This window comes from Callorhinus ursinus, unplaced genomic scaffold (assembly GCF_003265705.2).
Source record: "Callorhinus ursinus isolate GAN/ISIS: 27379988/994484 unplaced genomic scaffold, GSC_fseal_2.0 scaffold4, whole genome shotgun sequence".
Taxonomy (NCBI): Eukaryota; Metazoa; Chordata; class Mammalia; order Carnivora; family Otariidae; genus Callorhinus; species Callorhinus ursinus.
The window spans coordinates 144,051,132-144,078,797 of record NW_027397066.1 but is presented as its reverse complement, the minus strand read 5'-3'; the positions used below and the strand labels follow the sequence as shown (position 1 = coordinate 144,078,797).

The following is a 27,666-nucleotide window of genomic DNA, read 5'->3' as shown; positions in this document are numbered from 1 at the left end:
AGGCCACTAGCAACAACCTCTGTGAAGTTGCAGGGGCGGTAACCCGGGCACTCCCCCTGCCACCGCCCGCCGTTTCCAAGGGGCTCGGAAACCAATTTGTTTGCCCCGAGTAGTGTGGACCTGTCTCACGGGGCGTTGCCGGAGGCGGGAGGAAGTCAAGCCTGAGGGGTCAGCCAAAGTCTGGTGTCGGGAGTGGGAGTCTCATTGCCCTCCTTCAACTGGCCTGTGACCTGCTGCAGGTTAGATAGACTTGGTTTCTCTTTCAGGATGTCGTTTTCAAAATCCGGGATGGTGCCTCTGCCTCATTAACTGCCGTAGGAAGGCTGCTACACCTAGGCGGATGCTTGTTTATTGATCTCACCGTTATTCCGACTAAACACCCTGTGTCGTTGAGGTGAGTTGAACTTGCGGGAAGCAATGATATGCAAAAGAGTAAAATCATATTGGAAATGAGGAGACCTTGCTTCGACTTGCTTATGTAGAGCTTGCAGGGATACTTTAAGTGCACAGAAAATAGTACTTACACCTCACTAAAGTGTTAATTCTCTAAAGAACAATATGCATTACAAAGCAGTCCTTGGACATTAGTTAAAAAGCTATAGTGATAAAGGAATTAAAATAACAGAAATCTTGGTATGGATAAGCAGTCATTTACTTTGCATTTATGTTGTTTCCGATTTTAAGTGACATATAGATTTTAATTAAAAATGGGTAGCAGTTAACTGGTTAGCTTATAATCTTATATTTCAGTTTACATAATTTGAAACAATTTCCCTATGGGAGGCGTTAAAAGTTGTACTACTTTGAGAGTTCATCATAACTTCTTTTATACAGGCCTAATTTTTATTCTCTAACGTAGGCTCCGTCCCCAAGAAGCAGAAATTTTTTATTGCCATGGTAACATCAGAAGTATTTATGAAGGATTAAAAGTAATATCCAATATATGCTAATAGTAGCCTTTTCTTATGATGCAGCAATATTGTAGAGATGATGGAGGGGAGCCAAATATGGAGAGAAGTAGCCCTTTGTTTCTAGTTTAGATTTGTTTGGTATTAAAGAATCCACAGATCTATTTTATTTAAGATTGCTCTTTGTTCTAGGTGAAAGGTAGGGAGCTTCTTTTGTGGGAAAACAGGTTTTTACAAAGTAAGAGTCAGCATTAGGAGTTTAGTAAGGGTTATGGAACTTGGCCACAGTTTTTTTTTTTTTGAAAACTGTGTATTTCACATTGTATTCCAAGTACATTTTCTCTGATCTCTCCCTTCTAATCTAATTGTGGTCATGACACCATTTCATGAATATAAATTATTTAGACGTTGGTAGTTTCCATTAGGGAAACCATTAATTGTTATCTGTGTTAGGCTTACAGAGAGGAAAAACAAATGTTTTGAAGAAAGTCTAATAGGAATCCCATTTTTGCTTTCTGCTTTTTTGAGTAATAAGTCAGGGACTTGACTCACCGAGAAGGTAAATTGTCCTTTTCCCACCATCCAAATGTTACTTAATATTTGGGAAACCATATATATGGATTGTAGCTGCAGACAGTACCATAGGAACTTCTTGAAATCTACTGACATTCCTCGACCAATGTTTCCCTTCAGGAAAATTTGTCCATCAAATAGCTGAAACAGCTGAAGAGACTTAAAGTTCCAGACTGGAGGGGATATAGTTTTTGCTCATGTCCTCTGGCATTTTTCGTATTTGGTACACAAATTTTATTATGTCAAACATTGCTTATTGTAGCTTAAAATTTTTTTTAGTTAAATGTAAGGAAAGATGTCTAATTTGCCTAGAGGCTAAGATATTTTTGTGGAGCATAGTTGACATAGTTGAAAAGAAGTATGCCATATAGGAAAACTTTGAATGTCAGGTTTAGAAGTTTGGAAGTGGGGAACTGTCCAAGGATTTTAACTGCAGAAATTGATTTAGCTAGCATTTTTCTTTCTGTCAGCATTTATTATTTTTAAAATTTTACTGTTTTGAACAAATAATACATTCATATGACTTAAAATTCATAAGGTATAAAAGATTAAAAAAAATCTTCCTCTTACTCAGTTCCCTGCCTTGAAGTCAGACAATGGTGTACCAGCTTATTGTGTATCCCTTCAGAGGTGTTACAAAAACAAGCAATTAGGTGTGTGTGTATACATGTAGGGGTTTTATATATTTGCATACATTCACATGTATAAGTAAATAAGTATAAGCATATGCCTATATATATTTCCTTTTAATACACAAATGATAGTATGCCATGTTTATAATTCTGGTACTGAAATTATCCATATCAATATAAATGTTGCTTCTTTTTGATTTGCTTATGGATATTTACATTTTACCAATTCAGACAGTGCTGCACAGGGAAACTTTGTGTATGTATCATTTTCATATGTTTGGAAATTTTACAGGGTAGATTCCTAAAAATGGAATTGCTGGATCAAAGTGAACACTGATAAATTTGGTAGATATTATGGAATTTTATTTTCCCTAGTATTTGTATCTCTCTATTTTCCCTAGTATTTGTATTCTCACCGTATTTTGTTTCCTTGTATTCCCCTCCAGCATAGTACAGTAACAAACTTTTTGATTTTTGCCATTCTGAATGGTGAAAAATGCTGTCACTTGTATTTTTTTTATCAAGGTAAAATATACATAACAAAATTTATCCCATACTTTATTTTATTTTATTTTATTTTTAAAGATTTTATTTATTTGACAGACACAGCGAGAGAGGGAACACAAGCAGGGGGAGTGGAAGAGGGAGAAGCAGGCCTCCCGCTGAGCAGGGAGCCCGATGCGGGGCTCGATCCCAGGACCCCAGGATCATGACCTGAGCCCAAGGCAGACACTTAATGACTGAGCCATCCAGGCGCCCCTATCCTGTACTTTAAAATTGTATTTCTCTTTACAAGAGATTGGGTGCTTTTGCACATTTTAATATTAATTACATTCCTTTTTGTTGTTAACTTGAAACTTCATATCCATTGTTTATTTTTCTGTTAGATTTTTTTTTTGTCCTATGAATATGTGGGAATGTTTTATTTATTAGAAAAGTGAGCCCTTGGTGATATGAACTAATATATATATATTTTTTTCCTTTTTGTCATTTGAATTTTGACTTATACTAGCTTTTGCTATATATGATTTTTTTCTTTTTTAAGTAGGCTCCACACCATCGTGGGGCCCAGCGTGGGGCTTGAACTCACAACCCTGGGATTGAGACCTGAGCTGAGATCAAGAGTTAGACATTTAACTGACTAAGCCACCCAGGCACCCCATTTATACATGTTTTTTATGTAGTTGTATTAATACCTTAAGGCTTTTTGGGTTTGTGTCATACTCAGCTGCCCTACTTAAGATTATAAAAGTCACCCTCCCATGTTTTATTGCTATTTTAGTTTTTTTTTCTTACATTTAAGTAGTTTATCATCTAGAATTTGTATTGATGTAAAGTGAAGAAAATGGGTTTAAGTTTTTCTTTTCCATATTACTTCCTAGTTATCTAAATACTATTTATTTCAAATCTAACTTTTCCCCACCAATTTGAAATATCACTGTGGTCATCCACCAAGTTAAAAATATGGTGTTTTGTTTTTGTTTTTTTGAGGGAGAGGGAGAGGGAGTGGGAGAATCCTAAGCAGCCTTCACAACCAGCATGGAGCCAGATGTGGGGCTCGATCTCATGACTCTGAGATTATGACCTGAGCCAAAATCAAGAGTCTAACGCTTAACTGACTGAGCCACCCAGGTGCCCGCCCAAAAAGTTTTTTTTTTTTTTTTTAAAGATTTTATTTGTTTATTTGAGAGAGAGAGAACACTAACGGGAGAGGGGGCAGAGGGAGAGAGAGAGAGAGAGAAGCAGACTTCCCGCTGAGCAGGGAGCCCGACATGGGGCTCGATCCCAGGACCCCGGGATCATGACTTGAGCCGAAGGCAGATGCTTAACCGACTGAGCCACCCAGGCACCCCCAAAAATGTTTTTGATATGTTTCTGGACCTTCAATGATTTGCCTGTCGATTTCATAATTATTGTAGCTTTATAATGTGTCTTGATATTGATTAGAAAAGTCTTCCTTCATTGGTCTTTTTTTTTTTTTCAGTATTTCTCTGACTATTCTTTTTTTCTCATATTAACTTCAAATCAGCTTGTCTAGTCACTGTCACCCACAAAGATTATGTTTTTAATAGGGCAGAATTAAATGTAGAGACTAAGAATTAAAATTTTTCTTATATTAAATCTTTCCACCTATTTTTCTTTTTTGTGAGTGTGTTTTTGTTCTTTCTTGAATATTTTCTGTTGGTTCATTTTCTAGGTTAACAGTCCTGTCTTCTACTGTATCCTGACTGCTGTAAAACCCATGCAATGCCTTTTTAATTTCATATATCTTATATTTCATTTCTAGAATGTTCATTTAATTTTTAAAAATAAATGTCAGTTCTTTGTTGAAGTTCTCCATCTTTAAGAAAAATCACTTTTATTCATCTTTTCCTCTTCTTTTCTCGAACATATTACTTATGGTTATTTAAAATCCTTTACTGATAGCTCCATATTTGAGTCATTTGTGATTCTGTTTCATTTTATTTTTTTTAAGATTTTATTTATTTGACAGAGAGAGACACAGCGAGAGAGGGAACACAAGCAGGGGGAGTGGGAGAGGGAGAAGCAGGCTTCCCGCAGAGCAGGGAGCCTGATGCGGGGCTCGATCCCAGGACCCGGGATCATGACCTGAGCCGAAGGCAGATGCTTAACTGACTGAGCCACCCAGGCATCCCGATGAACTACTTTTAAAAGGTAGTATAAACTTGATTAGGTATACAATTAGACAGATCAATGGAACAGACTAACCCAGAAACAGACTTTAGTACATACATGAGGAGGAGTTGCGAGTTTCTCTGAAACTCATTTACCACGTCGTTTATTCAGAAAGCTTTCTGCATTGACATCATTTAATGGGCAATTAGAGTCATCCTTCTTCACTACCAGGGGCAGTAGATTTCCTATACTGAGTTGTCAGAACCACAATAATCAGTAATGTGGTAGGCAGTACAGTGCAGTACTAGGGACTCTTGGAGCTTCCATTTCATTAGTGTGGTCCCTGGAAAGGAATTGGCAACTAAATTTTGAGGCAAAGCCAAATTGACTAATTTTGTTTCTTTTTCTTGGCAGCAGTCACAGAATAATGATGGTTGTGAAATCTCATTATATGGTTATTAATGTAATTTGATTTATGAAATTTAGTTTTCTAAGATGAGTTTATCTTGATATTTTTTTTCTAAATAGCATGATAATGTAATTTACTCATGTCCTGGAGAAATCATTAAATTCTGGCTGGTACCCAGATAGCCATTGTATTATGCCAGTTGACTAAACTTGGATTTGAGAAGAGAGTATGTATGTTTGGAATGACTTCTTTAACTCACTGATGGTGCTGTATTGCTATTGTAATAGTTAATTTCTTATTTCTCTTTAAGTTGCTGAAGTCTTGTCCTGTCTTACAGAAATATGAAATGCAATATGGTTATAATGTTTTCTAAGGTAGAAGAAGGCTCTTTCCCACAAAATTTCCTAAGGCATAATTATCCAACTGATTTTACCAGAGGCTGGGTTCTGGACTTTGGTCTTACAGGCCCTGAATATAAATTTTGTCATTTAAGGAGATTAGATCATATTTTAGAGGCAAAGTAAAATTAAACAAATTTAGTATTGATGGATGAAATGAGAACATGGATTTGTTAATTTACAATGAGAAATATGGTAAACTGTCACAGAAATTTTATTATGGCCTTCATGACAAGCCCATTTTCTCCTAGAAGGGAATCATACATAGAAAGCTGCTTGATGTGAATGGAAATAGAAGAGAGCAAGTTAGATAAATTAAATATTTGTTAGTTTTAAATTAATATAGTGAATTAATGTATCTCCACAATAAAGGTAGTCTTGTCAATAGGCAGTGCTAATGATTGTCCTGTGACCATATCACTCTCTTTCCCTCCTCCTTCCCTTTGACTTTTTAAGGTCAAATTGTTAGTGTTTTCAGATGAAGGAGCCATGGCTTCTGTCCCCACCCATCACTCTCCTGAAATTAACTATTGCTAAAGTTACTAATGACTTTTATCAAATATCTTGGTACAGTGAGGATATAATTATGATACCAAAAGGAGAAATATAAAGACTAATAACATGTTTAATTAATATCAAAATAATAGCAAAATAAATTTTTGTATTTAAATAAAATTGAAAGGCAGATAGCATATAAGGAAAAAATATTTTTGACAGGAGGGCTAACGTCTTCATTAAAGAGGGGATTTTTACAAATTAATAAAAAGACTATTCGAATAGAAAATGAACAGAACACATGAATAGGTCAAAAAAGAATACAAATGTTCAATAAATGTGGAAGAATTTTTCAAATTAACTGATAAGCAAAAGAAAATAAAAATGAGGCACCATTTCTCTGTTGATTGTAATAAGTAACAATAGCAACAAATAGTGACACAGTGCTTACTATGTGCCAGGCACTGTTCTACAGTATAAATACTGAAATTAATCCAACAGTTCTATGAGTGTGTACTATTGTGATCCACATTTTACAGGTTAACAAACTAAGGCACATAAAGCTGAGTAACTTGTCCAGTGTTGCATAACAAAAAAGTGAGAGTCAGGATTTAAATCCAGGCTTCCTGACTCTAAGGTTATTTAGTGCTTGTTAACTACTACCCTTTATGGCTTCTCCAAGATTAATAAATAATAACCGGTGTCAAAAGGCTGTCTAGGAACAGGCATTTTTGTACACTGCTGGTTAGAATGTAAGTTAGTAGACATTTCTGTAAGACAGGCTCTATGTTCCTGAATTTTAACATGTGCATATTCTTTGGACAAATAATTTATCCTAAGGAGATCCTTACAATAAGTACATAAAAATGTATGTACAGAAATTTTATCTAAAGTTCTTTTGTAATAGACAATGTAAACAATTTAAATCTCTAATAAGGGGATTAGTTAAATAACTTTGGGAAATGCATTCTTATTGGAGATACTAAAGTAATGCTGCTAATTAATTCACATAGGAAAAAGTTTGTCTCTCTCCATATACATTAAGTATATACAGTATTTGACTTTCCAAAGCATTCTTGTAAAATTGAAATGTTGTTTTTCTCTTTTTAGTTATAACTATGTCAGATGAGTAAAATTGGATAAAGTTCATTTAACATTGAGTAGAGATTTTAAATACATGTTTTTTAAATGTTTTTAAGTAAGCAAATCACTAGGGAATTAGAATTGAATTAAACATTGTAATTTTTATGGAAGACAGGTTTTATCTCTGTTAACTGTTACTTTTTTTAATGTCTAGTATATCTGTTAAGATGCCTTAGAAAAAGAATCATGGAGAAGTATGTTAGACTACAGAAGATTGGAGAAGGTTCATTTGGAAAAGCCATTCTTGTTAAATCTACAGAAGATGGCAGGCAATATGTTATCAAGGAAATTAACATCTCAAGAGTAAGTGTATTTTTTGGTTATTGAACTAATACACTGATTTCAATAGGGCCTATTGTTAGAGAATTAAAAAAAAAATGGCATTGCATAATGTAAAGTGAAAGGCTACCATAATCCCAGAGAGAACCGCTAATTTTAGAATAGTCTGTATATCCTTGCAGATTTTTTTCTATGCTGTGTGCTTGTGTTTATGTATTTAGTGTTTTAAAAAAATACACCTACTGTTCTGTAACTTAATCTAGTTTGAACATCTTAAAATGTTTTTACTTGTGGATTCAACTTATTCTTTTTTTTTTTTTTTCAACTTATTCTTTTTAACTTCTGTCTTTATTTTGTTATTTTGACTGTGCTTTATTGGTACTGTTTTTTAACCACTCTCTTATTGATGGACTTTTAGATTGTTTATTGATGGTCTAATTTAATATTTTCTTTTTCTCTCCCATTTAAGATGTCCAGTAAAGAAAGGGAAGAATCAAGGAGAGAAGTTGCAGTATTGGCAAACATGAAGCATCCAAATATTGTCCAGTATAGAGAATCATTTGAAGGTCAGATAAATTTTGCAAGAGAGTTCAAAAGAACTAAGCCATGTGACAGCTTTTGGATATTTTACTTATGATGTATTTTCAGGGAGAAAAGTGTATCATTTTTGCTTCAGTACATATGCATATGAATATCGGCTTGATCCTAGGGTAATACAGATGTTACTGGTGGGAGAGTATGCATTGTGTGAATGGAGGTCTCAGTCCTTGGATTCCCTATGAGAAGATTTGCATGGTAATCTGTGCTCTAATAAAGATGGCTAGAAGGAAAGTAGCAAGCACAAAGCAGTTTATTAAAATGAATGTACAGGGGCGCCTGGGAGGCTCAGTTGATTAAGCATCTGCCTTTGGTTCAGGTCATGATCCCAGGGTCTTGGGATCGATCCCCGCATGAGGCTCCCTGCTCAGCGGGGAGTCTGCTTCTCCCTCTGCCTCTGCTGCTTCCCCTGCTTGTGCTCACTCTTGCTCACGCTTGCTCTCTCTCTCTCTCTCTTTCTGTCAAATAAATAAATAAAATCTTAAAAAAAAAATGAATGTACACTGTCAAGATGGGAGAGCAGCAGGTTCCACCAGTTGGAACCTACCCTATTGTTGTTTTGTGATTGGATATTTGTTGCATCTCTATGGGTTGGGAGAAGCTGCGATGTACTGTGGGTGGTTTCTAACAGAGTCTGTTTTCAGTCGTTTGGGAGACTCCTCCCATGGATTGGGAGGTGGAGTTTTTGGCCCTACAAGGTTTGTACGGAAAGGTCTGGTCTGGGCAGCCTTTCTCCATCCGGTGGGGCTGTACCCACAATTCAAATGCATTATGAGTCTAGGGGTTACCCAGGGGCAAAGGTGGCAGAGGAGAGTGCTTGTTCTGCACCTGTGGCTCTTTAGTTGTCAGCCCCAAGGTCTTGGAAGCCACAAGGTCAGATGTTGTGCCCCAGGCTTTTAATGTGTAGCTGATTTATCACTGTCCTTGCCTCCAGCTCTTATCTGTCATTCCCCTTCAAGGATTGGGAGTCTGCCTCAGGGCATTCCTTCCACTGCTTAGGTCTAGCTTCTACCTAACACTTACACCACACTGCCCATGTGTAATTTTATATTGCTCACTGTTACTATGATTGCTTAAAAAGAAGCAATGTGGTTAAGTATAAGAATTTGGACAAAGCAAGAACAGTAATTTACGTCATTTTGAATTAAACTTCTTTTAAGGGCTACCGCTACTGCCACTAAGAAAATGTTCTGATGTTTAGAAAGGATCCTACTCATTTGTATTATGCTGTATACCTCATTTTCATAGTAGTGAAGTATGTTGAAAGTGTTCTCAGGTTCTTAAAATGTCATAGCTTAAAATGCTGTTTTGAAAATATATACCATTATATTTAGTAATGCAGGAACTAAGATAAAGTTTCTCTAAAGACAGATCAAGATGGTTTTTGAAAACCTTTTGAAGTCATAATATCATAAATCTCTACACATTACAAAACAAAGTATGTATGTATACATTTATATCTATACATATATATAGCATATGTATATATATCTATTGTATGTTTATATATGTACCTAATGTATGTATATACTGTACATGCATTTATATTACATGTGTGTATTTTTGTACTCTGTGTGTGTGTATATATAGATATATATTTAATTTGACACCATTAATGTTTATTTAAGGCAATGGGGGTAGGAAGAAAGAAAAGAATAGCTTCTTCAGCTCCTGAGTTTCTAGCTGCTTATGAGTTCTGAGTTTATAATCATAGTTTTTTCTCCTTTTACAAGCAATTCCTTGTTCTCCTTTGCCCTCTGCAGCATCTTGGCTGGGTGTGTTCTGTTTTGCCTAGTGGAATAACCCAAACCTTTATCACTGCAGCGTCTGAGTCTTTGAGAGTACTATATTTGTTACAGTTTTTCATTAATTATGGCTATTTGGCAAGAGAGTAAAAGAGGAACTCAGTGAATCTACGGAGTTCCAGTAATAGTCCTCCTTGGCTTGATTGTGTTGCAGCAACACAATTTCCTCTTGATAATCACAATTAAGCACTCCAGCCAGTAGCAGAAAGATAATTGAGATTGAAAGTAGTAGATAGTTTAAATGACTGTTTCAGGGTCAAATCACATAGAGTCTGAATTAGAGCAAAAGTATACTCATTCCCAGATTAACTAGGTACGTACTAAAGTAGAACATACTTTAAAAAAATATGGATCAATTAACACATTATGTCATAAGGTACTCTATTTTATAATGGTAGTGAAATGAACATTTATACATGTATAGGAGTACAGTGTTAACTATCTCCTTCCCATGAGCTTGGATTCCTTTATCTTTTTCCTCACATCTCTTTCAGTTTCTTTTCTCTTCCATCACCAAAATTTTAATATTTCAAATAAAAAGTTTTTAATGTATGTCAACAAATACTCTGGTAGGTGTTTTGTGGTCATGTAGAATGCTTCACATAGAAACATCTCAATGATTCAAAAGAGGTAGCACATTCTTTAAGGGTTTTTTTTTAATACTGCTATTTAATTTTAAAGGAATAAATGCTCATGGTAAGAATATTCAAAAAGTACAGAGGGCATGAGCCCTAAATTCTCTGTTCCCCCCCACAACATCCTCATTCCCATTCCCCTAGGAGTAAACTTTGTCATTAATTCAGTGTTTATTGTATTTTCTGGAGCAAACATCTACATACAACTTTTAACATTTAAAAACAAAGGGGATTCGGGGTGCCTGGGTGGCTCAGATGGTTAAACATCTGCCTTCAGCTCAGGTCATGATCTCAGGGTCCTGGGATCGAGCCCCACACTGGGCTCCTGGCTCAGCAGGGAGCTTGCTTCTCCCTCTCCCTCTGTCTCTCCCCCTGCTCATGCTCTCTCTCTGTATCTCTGTGTCTCAAATGAATAAATAAAATCTTTAAAAAAAATAAAAAAATAAAAACAAGGGGGATTATATTATGTATTTCTGCATCTTGTTCTTTTCACTTTAGATCTCAGGGATATTTTTCCATGCCATTATGTGTTGGTGCTCCACATTCTTTACAACTTTCTTGTAACAACTGCAGTGTATCTCGTTGTTGGCATTTTATGGTTCTGTCACAGTTTGTCTAGCCAGTTTTCTGTTATGGATACTTAGGTTGTTTTTAATTTTTCACTATTGGAGATAATGTTGCACTGAACATTCTTATACAGGTGTCTGTGTACTATCATAATGTTTCCTACATTCTGTGTTTTTTATCCCCTTTAATTTTTTTTCTTACTGTTTCTAAAGTAATTTTTATATCTTTAATGGAAGTTTTCTTATTTTTTTTTAAAGATTTATTTATTTATGTGTGCAGAAGGGGTGAGAGAATCTCAAGCAAACTCCCCATTGAGTGCAGAGCCAGACAGGGGCTCAATCTCACAACCCTGAGATCATGACCAGAGCCAAAACAGGAGTTGGACGCTTAACCAACTGAGCCACCCAGGCACCCCTGTTCTTTTTCAAGATTGCTTTGGCTATTTGAGGTCTTTTGTGGTTTCATACAAATGTTAGGACTGTTTGTTCTAGTTCTGTGAAAAATGCTGTTAGTATTTTGATAGGGATTACATTAAATCTGTAGATTGCTTTGGGTGGTATGTTAATAATATTTGTTCTTCTAATCTGTTAACATGGAATATCTTTCCATTTCTTTGTGTTGTCTTCAATTTTTTTCATCAATGTTTTATAATTGTGTTTTTTTAAAAGATTTATTTATTTATTTTGAGAGAGAGAGTGAGCGAGTAGGGGAAGGGGCAGAGGGAGAGGGAGAGAAAGACTCTCAGGTAGACTCCCTGCTAGCAGAGCGTGGAGTCTGACATGGGCTGGATCTCACAGTCCTGAGATCATGACCTGAGCTGAAACCAAGAGTCCAGCGCTCAACCAACTGTGCCACTCAGGCACCCGATAAGTGTTTTATAATTTCAGAATACAGGTCTTTCACCTTCTTTTTTTTTTTTTTTTAAGATTTTATGTATTTATTTGTCAGAAAGAGAGAGACAGACCACATGCACCCAAGCAGGAGGAATGGCAGGTAGAGGGAGAAGCAGGCTCCCCACTGAGCAAGGATCCCAATACGGGACTTGATCCCAGGGTTCTGAGATCACAACCTGAGCAGAAGGCAGACACTCAACTGACTGAACCAGTCAAGCATCCCAGTCTTTCACCTTCTTGGTTAAGTTTATTCCTAGGTAATTCATTGTTTTTGGTGCAATTATAAATGGGATTGTTTTCTTAATTTTTTTTTTAAGACTTTATTTATTTGAGAGAGAGAGCACAAGCGGGAATGGGGAGGAGTTGCAGAGAGGGAGAAGTAGGCTCCCTGCTGAGCAGGGAACCCAATGTGGGGCTCTATCCCAGGACCCTGAGACCATGACCTAAGCTGAAGGCACACACTTAATGGACTGAGCCACCCAGGTGCTCCTATTTTCTTAATTTCTCTTTCTGCTACTTCATTATTAGTGTATAGAAGTACAATGGATTTATATACATTGATTCTGTATCCTGTGAGACCTTAATGATTTCATTTGTCAGTTCTAGTAGTTTTTTGGTGGAGTCTTGGGCTTTCTATATATAGGATCATGTCATCGGCAAATAATGAACGTTTTACTTTTTCTTTTGTAATTTGGATGCCGATTATTCCTTGTTCTTATGATTGTTATGGCTAGGACTCCCAGTACTATGTTGAATAAAAGTGGTGAGAGTGGACATCCTTTCTTGTTCTTGACCTTAGTGGAAAAGCTCTCTATTTTTCACCATTAAATATGATGTTAGTTGTAGATTTTTTATATATGGCCTTTATTATGTGTGATATGTTCCCCCCATACCTGCTTTGTTGAGGGTTTTTATCATGAATGGATGTTGTACTTTGTGAAATGCTTTTTCTTCACCTATTAACGATCATATGGTTTTTATACTTTCTCTTGTTGACATGGTGTATCACATTAATTAATTTGCAAATATCAAACCACCCTTGCATCCCAGAAATAAATCCCACTTGATTGTGGTGAATGATTTTTTTTTTTTAAGATTTTATTTATTTGACAGAGACACGGTGAGAGCAGGAACACAAGCAGGGGGAGTGGGAGAGGGAGAAGCAGGCTTCCCGCTGAGCAGGGAGCCTGATGCGGGATTCGAACCCAGGACCTTGGGATCACAACCTGAGCTGAAGGCAGACGCTCAACGACTGAACCACCCAGGCGCCCGTGAATGATTTTTTTAATGTATTGTTGGTTTTGGTTTGCTAATATTTTGTTGAGGATTTTTGTATATATGTTTGTCAGAGATATTGGCTTGTAGTTTTCTTTTTTTGTTGGGTCTTTATCTGTTTTTTTTTTTTGGTATCACGGTAATGTTGGCCTCATAGAATGAATTTGGAAGCTTTCTGTTCTTTCATATTTTTTGGAATAGCTTGAGAAGAATAGATTTTAACTTCCTTAAATGTTTGGTAGAATTCACCTGTGAAGTCTCATCCTGGACTTTTGTTTGCTGGGAGTTTTTTTTTTTTTTTTTTTTTTTAAGAATTTATTTATTTATTTGACAGAGACCGTGAGAGAGGGAACACAAGCAGGGGGAGTGGGAAAGGGAGAAGCAGGCTTCCCGCAGAGCAGGGAGCCGATGTGGGACTCGATCCCAGGACCTCGGGATCATGATCTGAGCTGAAGGCAGATGCTTAATGACTGAGCCACCCAGGTGCCCTGTGCTGGGAGTTTTTTGATCACTGATTCAATTTCATTGCTGATACTCGGTCTGTTCAAATTTTCTGTTTCTTCTTGATTCAGTTTTAGGAGGTTATATGTTTCTAGGAATTTGTTCATTTCTTCTAGATTGTCCAATTTGTTGGCATATAATTTTTCATGATGTTCTCTTACAATCCTTTGTATTTCTGTGTCGTTGGTTAATTCTCTTCTTTCATTTCTGATTTTGCTTACTTAAATCATCTCTTTTTTTGAGGAGTCTGGGTAAAGGTTAATCAATTTTGTTGATCTTTTCAAAGCACCAGTACCTGGTTTCACTGATCTATTGTATTGGTTTTTTTAAGTTTCTATATCACTTATTTCTGCTCTAATCTTCATTATTTCTTTCCCTCTGGTTTTTGATTTTGTTCTTTTTTTTCTAGCTCCTTTAGGTGCAGGATTAGGTTGATTATTTGAGATTGTTTTTACTTCTTGAGTTGGGCCTGTATTGCTATAAATCCCTTTTGGTGCAGTGTTTGTTGCATGCCAAAGATTTTGGACCATTGTGACTTAAATCTCATTTGTCTCCATGTATGTTTTGATTTCCTCTTTGATTTCTTGGTTAACTCATTCATTGTTTAGTATTCAGCCTCTATGTATGTGTGTTCTTTCCAGATTTTTTCTTGTGGTTGATTTCTAGCTTCATAGCGTTGCAGTCAGAAAAGATGAATGGTGTGACTTTGCTCTTCCTGAATTCTTATATGATTATGTAGTGACCTTCATTGTCTCTTCTTATAGTCTTTGTTTTAAAAATCTCATTTGTCTGGTATAAGTATTGTTACCCCAGCTTCCTTTTCACTTCCCTCTGCATGATAAATGCTTTTCCATCCTTTCACTTTCTTTTTTTTTTTTTTTAAAGATTTTTTTATTTATTTGACAGAGATACAGCAAGAGAGGGAACACAAGCAGGGGGGAGTGGGAGAGGGAGAAGCAGGCTTCCCATGGAGCAGGGAGCCCGATGCGGGGCTCGATCCCAGGACCCTGGAATCATGACCTGAGCCAAAGGCCGACGCTTAACTACTAAGCCACCCAGGCGCCCCCATCCTTTCACTTTCAGTCTGCGTGTGCCTTTAGGTCTTAAGTGAGTCTTTTGTAGAGAGCAGATAGATGGTTCTTGCTTTTTTATCCATTGTGTCTCTTGATCGTTTAGTCCATTTACATTCAGAGTAATTATTGATAGGTATGTACTTATTACCATTTTATTACTCATTTTAGGGTTGTTTTTGTAGTTCTATGTTCCTTTCTTCTCTGTTCTCTTCTCACAGTTAGTTGACTTTCTTCTGTTATAAACTTGGAATCCTTTCACTTTATTTTTTTGTAATCTGTTACTGGTTTTTGATTTGTGGATACCTTTGTTTATGTATAAAATCTATGCATATATAGCAGTCTATGTTAACTTGATGGTTGCTTAGGTTTGAACCCATTCTTTACTCTCCCCTTGCCATGTTTTAGGCATATGGTGTTGTACTTTACATCTTTATGTTTTCTGAATCCCTTGACTGATTTTTACACATACACTTATTTTTACTGCTTTTGTGCTTCCCACTTTTCTTACTCCTACTTAAGATCTTTCCTTCCCACTCAGAGAGTCCCCTTTAACGTTTTTTGTAGGGCGATTTAGTGGTCAAGAATTCCTTTTAACTTTGGGAAACTCTCCATTTATCCTTCTATTCTGATGACAGCTTTGCTGGATGGAGTATTCTTGGCTGCAGATTTTTTTTTTTCTTTCAGCACTTTGAATATATTATGCCACACCCTTCTGGCCCTGCAAAGTTTCTGCTGAAAAATGCACTGATAGTCTTATGGGGTTTCCCTTGTATGTAATTGTCTTCTCTTGCTGTTTTTGTTTTGTTTTGTTTTTTAAGATTTATATATTTATTTTAGAGAGCGCACACATGCATGCTAATGGGTGAGGGGCAGAGGGAGAGAATCCTCAAGCAGACTCCCCACTGAGCACGGAGCTGATGCAGGGTTGTATCTCACCACCCATAAGATCATGACCTGAGCTGAAACCAAGAGTCAGACACTCAACCAACTGAGCCACTGAGGAGCCCCATCTCTTGCTGTTTGGAAACTTGTTATCACTACTTTTTCCTGTTTTAATTATGTGTGTTGGTGTAGACCTTACCTTGACCACATTTCTACCCTTCCTACCCTCTTCCATCTGGCCTCTTCCCTACATTTAGCTGTGGAGAGTCTTCCAGTCATTTTCTGGGTTATTTACACTGATGTGATTGTTATCTAGTTGTATCCATGGGAGGAGGTGAGGCCAGGGTCCTCCTACTCCACCATCTTCCTTAGAAGTGCCCACGAATAATACAGAATCTTAATTAGCTCAGTCATATAGATTCCCAGTCCATGGCACATCAGAAGCAGTTTATCGAAAAGGAGGTATGAGAACTACAGGTAACAAGAACACTACCACAAGGTGCAAGATACAAGTACTGATAGAATTATGGCTATAAGCACAGAGAAGTAAGAGAAGTGAAAACTTTGAGTTGCAGTAGTCTCACTAGTAAGTATTGGTTTAGTAATGTGAGAAGTGATATCAGCTACTCCATAATTTGTGCAGAATAAGCATAGCGTTAATCTTACATAAGAATAAAGGTGGAGGGAAGGATGAGAAGGTTTCTTCTAGTCCTCTCTACCCATAGGAAGAGTCATAGAAGTCTCTCTTTCTGTGGACGGAGACATAAAGGGGAATAAGGTATTGCCCTAATTTCATGTTGCTCACAGTTTGTATACAATTTATAAAAATAGAAGTAAAATAAGAGAAAGCTCCAGCAGTGTACAGTCTTATTCACTGTTGAATCCTCAGAGTTCATTGCAACATATATTATTTGTTTAGTAAGTAATTGATTAAGTGGATGAAACAAAGCTGAAAAGTAATGGTAAATTGAAAACTAAGTTATAACCCATCTTTGACAAATTGGTGGAAAAACATGTTTTTATAGATGATGTTTAAGGAAATCTATCTATTAAATGAAACCAAGTATATTTGTTTGCATTTTGTCTGTATTCCAGAGATGTTTAGATCATTGTGCATACTGCTATTCAATAAGATGCTGTATTCTTAGAAAATCATTAATGATAGAGCTGCCTGTTAACCCAGGTTATCATACAATCTGTATAAGCAGTACACCTTGATTTTGCACTCTAATTCTTTTGAAGGTGGTTCTGTTTTTTAATAGAACATAATTAATCACTATTTTTTAGTAAACCCTTAAGTACCTTTAATTTAGCTATGCTTTTGACATATATTTTAAAAAATGAAATGAAATGTTTTTATTTTGTAGAAAATGGCTCTCTCTACATAGTGATGGATTACTGTGAAGGAGGCGATCTGTTTAAACGAATTAATGCTCAGAAAGGCATTTTGTTTCAAGAGGATCAGGTGAGTTAGCATGTAGAAGATTGACTCTTACTCCATGTTATTCAGAAGCAATTCAAAGTTTATATATGTATTTATTTGTAACTACAAATTCTTAATTATAATTACTAGGACAGTTTGGTATCATTCTAATATCTCAGTCACATTTCTGTCTAATTAGCTTCCACCTTAGTCATTTCCCCATCTCATTTCCTGTCTGTAATAATATTACTATACTTGTAATATATGTTATATCCTTTGTGTGTGTATAAATACATATATTTATGTATATAGCCTAATTATTCATTATAACTAGTTAATTATTCTGTATTCTATCTTGCTTTCTGCTGCCAGGCCACATTTTCCTAAAATGTGGCTTTCCTAGGTAATTCCATTTCTGGAAGCCTTGCATTGGCAACTGCATTAAATCTAATCTCTGTTTTGACCTCAAGGATTGCTAAAATATGACCTTATCCTACCTAAGCAGTCTTACTTTTTTTCTAGTGTTACCTAATGTGCACCCCCTTTTCATTTATTTAACGGATATTCATTGAGCATTCATTTTGTTAGGCACTGTTTGTGTTACTGACACATGCTTATGTATCTCATTCTTCTTCCTATGTATTTATTCTATTATTTCTTTTATTTTGGTAACACTTTCCTGCCAACTCTCTTACTAATATTCTACCTTTTTTTTTTAACAGCTCAGCTCAAATCCCAGCCTTTCCTTTGATTTTCATAACCACTCTAATCTTCTGTGATCTTTTCCTTATCTAAATTTCTATTGCATTTCTAATTATCACGCATTCTTAATTTTACTTGCATGCTTTTACATAAGGGAATGGGGGGAACACTGTACTAGGAGTGTTGTATTTGTTGTCTCTTTTAAATTTTATACGCCATGAATTGGTGTAGTTTTCTTTATTTAATAGATAAGAAATCTATCATATGGTCAGTGTTTGAACCTACTTCTAACTCCAAAATTTATTAAATATTTGTTTACAAACTTAAATTGTAAAATTATTAAAAAGATCAGAAATGGAAATAATTCTTTGCCCATGGTTCCATCCCTAAAGATTACCACTGTTTTTAGTTTGGTGCATTCTCCAGGCTTTTTTTTCATACTTGTGCATGTAAATATATAAATCAAGGCACACATATTTAGAAGGGGGATATTATACATAGCATACTCTATCTTGCTTTTGTCACTTAAAAATTATCTTGAGGGGCGCCTGGGTGGCTCAGGTGTTGGGCGTCTGCCTTCGGCTCAGGTCATGATCCTGGTGTCCTGGGATCGAGCCCCACGTCAGGCTCCCTGCTTGATGGGAAACCTGCTTCTTCCTCTCCCACTCCCCCTGCTATGTTCCCTCTCTTGCTGTGTCTCTGTAAAATGGATTAATAAAGTCTTTGAAAAAAAGAAAAAATATCTTGATTATCCCAACCTATAAATAGAACAAACTGATGGTTGTGAGGGGAGAGAGAGTAGGGGGAGAAGGGCAAATGGGTGAAGAGCAATGAGAGATACAGGCTTCCATTTGTGGAATGAATAAATCATTGGAATAAAAGGCACAGCATAAGGAATATAGTCCGTGATATTGTAATAGCAGTGAATGGAGACAAATGGTAGCTACACTTGTGAACATAGCGTAATGTACAAACTTGCCAAATCACTATGTTGTACATTTGAAACTAATGTAACACTGTGTGTCAACTATACTCAAAACAATTTAAAAGTAAGGAAAATGTTACTTATAATACAGGAAAAAATGCAGCTTTAATTTAAAAAAATTATCTTGATTATTGTCACATGTCCATCTGTGTAGATCATTTATATTAGTTTTAATAGCTGCATTATATCCCATTCTAGCAAGACCTGTGCTTTTTTGTTTGTTTTCACTTTTATCTTCATATTCCATTTCCATTTCATTTGCATCCCTAGGCTGCTATTTTAATATCTTTAGTGAATACCTGTGTATTTTTGCAAAATGGCTATCATTGTCTTGTATTTTTAAATGCATATTTGTTGTGTTTTATCTCATTCAGTTCTACTTTTCCCCTTAGTACTGTTTCTTATCCATTTGCTTTGCTTTCTGTGCCTTTGTTGCTGCTGCTATATAATGCTCCATTGATGATCCCAGTCTACACTTAGTTTTACTGCATCATGCACCCTTAATGTATGCTGAATAATTTCACATTAGAATTGTTTCCCCAACAAGGTTGTAATTTACTATAGAACAGAGATTACAGTTTTCACTAATGTCTGCTCAGCTGTGTCCATAAATTGACACAACTAATAAATTGATAATACTGTGTAGATGAGGACTTTTAGCTTCTTGGGAGTAACTTGGTAATATGGTAAGGTTCTGAAATCTTGGGTTATATTTTAGTTAAGTACCCTATTAGTTAAATAGGATAATGTCATACTTCTCACTTTACTTATCCTGTTTCCACAATTAAGCCTATTAGACAAAGCACAGAACTTCAAAACTTGAGTTTGAGTCATTGTTCTGCTTATCAGCTTGGTAATTGTTACGTTAACAAATGACTTAACTATTTTGAGACTATTTCCTCATTCATTAAGAGGGATATTCATACCACATAGCCAGCTTCACTGTTGTGGTGAAGTCAAATAGTAATATGTGTTAGTGTACAGAGTGCTATTTTTTATTACAATTTTATTTAGTACCTTCCATTGCTTGTGCTTACGTTTATTCTTTGTGTTTATTGGACTTTAAAATGCTTACTATTAGATTTCGTAACATTCTCCTATAAAGTACATTGATAGTCTGTGGATTTGGTTCTGCAGTTGGGTAAATGTTCTTGGTACATAATGATGTGTATGTGTGTATACATACTATGTATCTTGTTATCCCAGAAATTATTATGGAGATCCACTCTATGTACTTTTGTCCATCTCTGAGATTATTCCATGATAAACAATGAGAATTTGGCAAGTCTTTCTTTTAAGTTAATAGCATTTTTCTACCCTTCAGAATGATGTTTTGTTAACACAAATGATATTTATTTTAGCCTATTTGAAATGGGAATTATTTAAAGAGAAACATCCTCCTCCTCCTACTACTACATCCTACTACTTTCTGGACTTTGGAGCTGAAAAACATAAAGGCCAGAGGCTATTTTTTGTTTTAGAATGCAGGGTAGCATGAGTCTGAGATGAGTTTTGTCCATTTCTAGAATAGAAGTGGGAAGAGTGAGACCTCTGAAACAAGATGATTCTCCAGCTACTCAAGCCATTCTCTTCAGTGATACTTCCTTGTTGGCATCTTTATTGGACAAAAATCTAGTTGAGTTAGGAAACAACCTAAGTCTATGACTTTTAATCAGTAGTAAGCAGTGGAATGAACTAAATAATCCTTGGATGCCCTTTGCCCACATAAATATTTAAAAGATTTCCCACTCTTTTTGCTTATTTCTAAGTTTTGGATAAATTTTCTGATAGTCTGTTCTCTTTTGATCATAAATAATTTCCAAATGTATACTTTTTTTAAAGGAAAGAGTCATCTCACATGGGTTTGCCCTAATATTTAGGTTCAGTGATAGTGTTAATTAAGCATATAAATACCTTGAGTTTTCTCTGAAAATCTAGAGCCCTGCAGTATCCGGCATCTACTAAGGCTGCAAAATTGATTTCTGTCCAGAAGTTTTCATAAGGATCTTGGATTAAAAAAATAAAAAACTATTATTTTCTTTTCTATCCTAAGGCCAGTACATTGTCCAGCAGATTCACCTGTGCTATCTATAAATTTGGGTGATTTTCTTTATTCCTGAAGGTTTCCAAATCTGCCATGGTTTTTGGCTAGTAGGAAATGACCTTGCCACCTGTGATTCTGAGACCTTGTAAGTTAGGTACTAGGGGAGTTTCCTGGCAGTGTGATATAGGAATTGGTTCCATATATCTTTCTAGTGTGGGCTTGTCATAACTGAATGCAAATCATTTTTAATTAAGATATTCCAGGTATAACCTTGGTTGCACAATTGATTAGTTATATAGGTAAAAAGAGTATAAATTCTTTTTCTTTTTTTTTTTACTTTTTTTAAAAATCTTTTTTCTTTTAGAATTATTTGAGAGAGAGAGAGTGCACACATGCACGTGTGTGCTTGTGGGGGGGAGGGGCAGAGGGAGAGGGAGTGAGAATCTCAAGCCAACTCCACACGGAGCGCAGAGCCTGGTCGGGGGCTCGAACTCATGACCTTGAGATCACGACCTGAGCTGAAAGCAAGAGTCGGATGCTAAATTTACTACAACACCCGGATGCCCCAAGGAGTATAGATTCTTATTGAACTGATGAAAATTACAGTATTTTCCTGAAAAGTAAAACTCAGTATAACTGTTTGTTTCTGAATTCTGAGTGGGTCAGAGTCAGATATTACTTTAAGATGTGATAATTCAGTTTACAAAAGCATAATCTACTAAGTTGAAGGTTAGAGATGATTCTTAAGAAGAAAAAAAATAGACTTCACATATTCATTAAATATAGAATAGAACATTAAGAATAATACCAATCAGGGGCACTTAACCAACCAATCAGTTGGTTAAGTGTCGGCTTTTGGCTCAGGTCATTGGGATTGAGTCCTGCATCAGGTTCCCTGCTCAGTGGGGAGTCTGTTTCTCCCTCTCCCTCTGCCCCTTTGTTAGCTTGTGCTTTCTCTCTCTTTCTCAAATATATAAATAAAATTAAAAAAAAGAATAATACCAATCATGTTCCAAACAAGTACCCACAATTTAATTTCATTTAATTCCGTTCATTCAGTCCTAGTAATTCTTATCCAGCCAGGTGTTGGGGCACTTTGCTTTCATCATGTATGTCAGCTTCTGGTCTATAAAAAAGTCTTAGAAATCTTGACTCAGTCCATTGTCCACTTAAGCAATGTCAGCTCTGAAGCCTGTACTTAAGAGTCTATTTTTTGAAGTATCAATACTTCAGTGTTCTTAGTATAGTCCTTTCCAGGAGCCTCTGGTCAGCAAGAAGCAAAAGTCTGTTTGATAATGAGACTGAAAGTCTGGTTAATTTATTACAGTAACCAATAATAGAATAAAATTTTCTACAGGGATATTTGATAAGGGCTTGATGAATATTTTCCTTAACGGTAAATGTAGGTAGCAAAGTTATTGGTATATGTCTAGAACCTTCCCATAAAGCATGCATTTTCTGAAATATTTATATTAATAGTAATTTCCTATATAAACTTAATCCAGGAAAGTCTGAGCTTCTTTGTTGCTTTGGCAAGTCTTACTATGCAGCTCTTACAACAATGTTGAGCTAATTAATACATTAATAGTATCTCTTCTAATAACACTGTATATTCTTGAAAAATAATATTTGGTTACCTGTTTAATCAAAGTGACAAAATATTTTAAAATAAATATAGATGGGAGAGGATTCTGGGAAGGTGGTAGAATAGGAAGCAGGAGGAATCTGTCTCCCCACCAACACAATTACAATGGCAGAATCTATCCTATGAAACTATTTTGTATCTCTGGAGTCTATTGTAGGCATATAATTTCTAGGTGAAAGCTTGAATAATAAATTGTGGTTATTTTCAGTCTATTTCAGCTCTTAGCTAGGTAGCAGTGGCTGTTACCCATTCCCAACCTCCCAGCACTCAGGCTGTCAGCCGTGACTGCTTTCCAGAAGCAGTTTGAATGCACCTTGTGGGAACCAGGGTGACCAAAAAGGTCCATGTCCTCCAATGTCAGGCATCTGTGCTCTGAAAGTTAATTGTAATTTTTGATCTTAGAGGTGCAAACAAGGTGGGCAACCTTTGTTTTTGTACCTCTCCCCATTGTTGCAAGCCCTACCCCTTCTTGCTAAGGTGACTTCCAGGGGATTTAAAGGGCCACTGCCCTCTTTTTTCCCCTTCTTCATTTCTCTTTTTTCCCTTTGTGGAGACAGACATTAAAAACTAAAGTTATTTGAAAGCAGCCACATATACAAGGGAAATTAGAAAGTCACCGTGTATATCCCGAGAAAGATGAAGGCTCAGAAAAGACCTGAGAAGATTTCAAGTCTGCACCTCAGGCTGAACTTTGGCACAAAGACACCATGCAACAATTAGCAAAAACAAAAAGACAAGAAGCCCTGGGGATCAAGAATCCGATTTCTAGCATCACCACATTATTAGATTCAAATGGCTACTTTTCAACAAAAATCAAAAGACATATGAAGAAACAGGAACATATGGCCCATTCAAAGGGAAAAAATCAACAGAAACTGAGAAAAAAAGAAAAGACCTGATGGTGGATCTACTAGACAAAGACTTTAAAACAACTTTCAGCTGCTCAGGGAACTAAAGTAATACATGGAGAAAGTCAAGAAAACAATGTATGAACACATTGAAAATATCAATAAAGATAAAAAACTTAAAAAGAAACCCAAAAAATTTGGAGCTGAAAAATACAAGAACTGAAATGGAAAAATTATTAGAGTGATTTAGAAACAGATTTGAACAGGAAGGTGAGTCAGTGAACTTGAATCTTGGACAATGGAAATTATTGGGTCTGAGGAACAGAGCATAAGGGACCTGTGGGACATCATCAAGCTGACCAACTTACACATTGTGGGAGTCCCAGAAGGACCAGAAAGAAAGGGGCAGAGCAAATATTTGAAGAATTAATAGCTGAAAACTCCCCGAATTTGGTGAAAGACATGAATATAAATATCCGAGAAGCTCAGCAAACTCCCAGGTAGGATGAACTGAATGAGATCTGCACCAGATGATAAGATTCAAACTGTTGAAGGTCAAAGACAGAGAATCTTGAAAGCAGCATAATAAAGTGAGTCATCATATGTGAGAGGAGCCTCACCAAAATTTTCAGGAGATTTCTCACTAGAGTGTTTGGAGGCCAGAAAGCACTGGGTTGGTATTTTCAAGTGCTAAAAGAAAAAACTGATTCAAGAATCCTGTATTTGGCAAAATTGCCCTTCAAAAATGAGGGACATTCCCAGATAAACAAAAGCTGAGGTTATTTGTGACTATTAGACCTGCGCTGAAAAAAATGCTAAAAGAGAGTCTTGCAGATTGAAGGGAAAGGACAATAGACAGTGACTTGAAGCCATATGTAGAAATGGTAAGGTAAATATATGGGTAATTACAAATTCTATCTTCCATTTTTGTTTTCTACAAGATTTAAAAGACAAACACATTTTAAAAAATGCAATTGTTAGTCTAAAACTAGTATTACTGTAACTGGTTTGTAATTCTACGTTTTGTTTTTTTACATAATTTAAGAAAGTAATGCACTTTTAAAAATTACCAGTTTACGTTTTTGGACACATGAGCAAAGATATAATTGTATGTAGATGTTGTAATTCTCTTACGATGGCAGCTGAAAGGAGTAGGGCAGAGAGATGTTAAGGAGCAGAGATTTTGTATGTTACTGAAGTTAAGCTGGTACAAATCTAAATAAAAATATTGTGATCTTAGGATGTTAAATGTAATTCCCAATGGTGACTGCAAAGAAAATAGAAATAGAGTATGTACGAAGGGAATGAGAGATGAATTTAAATGTTTTGGTATAAAAACCTAAGCTCAAAAGAAAACAGTAATGTAGGAAATGAGGGACAAAATAGCTATGAGGCTTATGGAAAACCAATAACAGAATGGCAGAAGTCCCTCCATATCAGTCAGCCTTAAGAAGGAAGGAAATTCAGAAATATACTGCAACATGGATCAACCTGAGAACATTATGCTAAGTCAAATAACTACAAAAAGATGAATACTACATGATTCCACTTATCTGAGGTACTTAGAATACTCAAAATTGTAGAGCCAGAAGGTAGAATAGTGATTTCCAGCGACTGGGGGAGAAGGGAATGGGGAGTTATTATTTAATGGGTATAGAGTTTCAGTTTTGCAAGATGAAAAGAATTCTGCAGTTGGATGATTGGTGATGGTTGCACCACAATATGAATGTACCTAATACCACTAAAGTATACACTCAAAAATGGTTAAGGTGATGGACTTTGTATTATGTGTGTTTTACTATAATTAAAAAAGTTGAAAACAAGATACGTAAAGGCAGTACAATTATAAGGGTCCTTAGCTTTCTCATAGGTGAGGAATCTTTGTTCAAAAAAATAATCAAATGATAAAGTAAGCACAAATCAGAGAAAATTATTCTGGTGGGCATGGAATATCTGCTTTCTGGGCACATTACGTAGAAGGTAAATAGTAAGTTCTTACTACGTCTTATTCTAAAATCAATTTACTGTTTTAATAGCCAAGTTTTACTTTTCTGTTAATATAATATTTAGCAGTATAAGTTTTTCAGACTTTTTTTAATGAATAACTTTTAAGAACTTAGCATACTTTAGTAAAATTTTAAATATCTCCTTGCACAAAGAAACTTGAGTTTTGGATTAGAGAAGGTGGACTGTAGTATTGTTTTAGTGATCTAAAGCAATCTATAGTAGTAAAAATAATATTGTATACATAAAACTAATTCAGATGAGTTTATGGTCATTATCATATAGTGTTTGATTGTCTGGCTCACATTTTGTAACCTACGAATTTGAAAGTCTTTTGAGCAAAAAATGCCATTATCCCAGCAGTATTTTACAAATATTAATATGAATTAATATGTACAAGGAAGTAAAAAGGGGAGATTAGAAGCAGGGTTGTAATTTAAGGGCCTTTCCTCTTACCCAACCTCAACTCTTAAGTAATCCAACCCTAATAAGAGTCTCGACTGGATAGACAGAGGTAATGGAAAAGTAGCCTTTATACTTATATGTGTCCTTCTCAGCTTTGTGTATACCTCCCATCAAAATTTAGCTGTGGAATCATCTCTTTGTCCTGTTTTATTTTATCGCCTCTAGGCTGAGTTGGCTGTCCTTCTTTGTGCTTCTTCATTACTACTTTGGGTTTACTCATCTCCCTCAATAGTCTTTGATAGGGGTCAGCAAACAATGGCCAATGGGCCAATCTCATACTACTGTCTGTATTTGTAAGCAAAGTTTTATTAAAACCACAGTTAGGTTTATTTGTTTGCATATAGTAATCTATGGCTGCTTTTATCCTGCAGTGGCAAAGCTGAGTTGAAACAGAGACAGTATGGCCTGCAAAGCCTGAAAGATTGACTTTCTGGCCCTTTATAGAATACATTTGCTGACTCTTGGTCTGTGAGCTCTTTTTATTACCTTTTTGCCGATTCCTACACCTATCAGGCCTATCACTGAGCTGAAAACATTTTTTGTCAAATTACAAAGGAATATAGGTATGAAATATGGTAATGAAATACCCTATCTGTAAAATGAGGCATGCATGGTTTCTAAGTTGTGTTCTGGTTATACAGGTAGACTGCATTAAAATAAGACTCAACTGAGCTTATTTTTCATCTTTTTGTACTTTTTCCTAACCCCTCCTCGGTTGAACTAATTGCCCTATTGTACATATCGCTGTTATAAAACGGGTGCATTTTATTATAGACATATTTATTTATAAATATATTTTAACCACCATGTGAACTCAAAGTCAGCAAACAGTGTTTCAAATTTCTGCTTATCGTGTCTGATGTAAATATGGAAAGGAACTTAAAAATTGTGTACCCCTCAGTAAATACGTTTTGCCCTGGACTGAGAGGTTGGTTTGTTTTTAAAGATAATTAAAAGTTGTTTTTTGTTTTTTATAATGTAATATTCTTTTTAAAAAATACTGCAAAGAGTAAAAAGTAGTTTGTTACTTTTCATTTTATCTAATGAAAATCCTCCTTTCTGAGGTATAAACATTGTTAACTGGTAGCTATCCTTCTGTGCTTCCTTTATTTCTTCTTTCATTCCTACACACACCATACACTCATATACAATTATATAGAGCTTAGGTATGTAATATACACAAGCATTTTTAAAAAATGCTAGGAGTATGCTATACATACCATTCTATAACTTTATTTTTTTCACTTAACGGTATACATGGAAGTACTTAATTCTTTTCAGTAGCTGCATGGTATTTCTAGTACAGTGATATCACAATATATTTAACTAGGCCTCTTGATGTGTTTATATTTTTTTGCTCTGATGAACATTGCTGGGATGAATATCCTTTACACATCCTTTTTTGTATTAGCAATTCATGTCTGTAAGACAAATTTGAAATTTCAATTGCTCTTTCAAGTGTTATGTGTATGATTTAAAATTTTCACATACTTTGCCAAATGACTGTAATTAACTTTCTCACAAACAAGGTATGCAAAGACTTATTTCCTCACATTTTGGCCGATCTTGTATATTATTTTATTTTTCTCAAGTTACAAATTATTGTTTTAGTTATTGTTTTATTTTCTTAAATAATTAATTACACTTGATTATATATTTTGCCATGCAAATGTTTTAAATTTTATATATTCAACATTGTCAGTCTTTTTTCTTGTGACTTAGGGGTTTTGTGTCATGTTTTGAAAGTCCTTCAGTCAAAGATTATAGGAAATTAACCTGTGTTTTCTTTGATTGTTTTATAGTCTAATTTTTTCCTGTTTCAAAATGCAGTTTAAAGGGGAAAAAATA

At 35.6% G+C, this 27,666-nt stretch overlaps 1 protein-coding gene across 12 annotated transcripts in view; it reads left to right on the top strand.

The window, feature by feature from the left end:
* NEK1 (NIMA related kinase 1) overlaps positions 1-27,666 on the top strand; it is a 215,923-nt gene that overhangs the window by 186 nt on the left and 188,071 nt on the right. For 10 of the 12 annotated variants that reach the window (XM_073892483.1, XM_073892490.1, XM_073892491.1 and 7 more), the window contains exons 2-5: positions 267-394; positions 7,350-7,498; positions 7,944-8,040; positions 17,070-17,167. In XM_073892483.1, coding sequence (XP_073748584.1) covers positions 7,382-7,498; positions 7,944-8,040; positions 17,070-17,167 — 312 coding nt within the window. In that variant the 5' untranslated portion in view covers positions 267-394; positions 7,350-7,381. Of the gene's footprint in view, positions 1-9; positions 179-266; positions 395-4,670; positions 4,790-7,349; positions 7,499-7,943; positions 8,041-17,069; positions 17,168-27,666 lie in introns of those variants that run through there. The other 2 variants (XM_073892484.1, XM_073892485.1) reach the window with 2 other exon arrangements.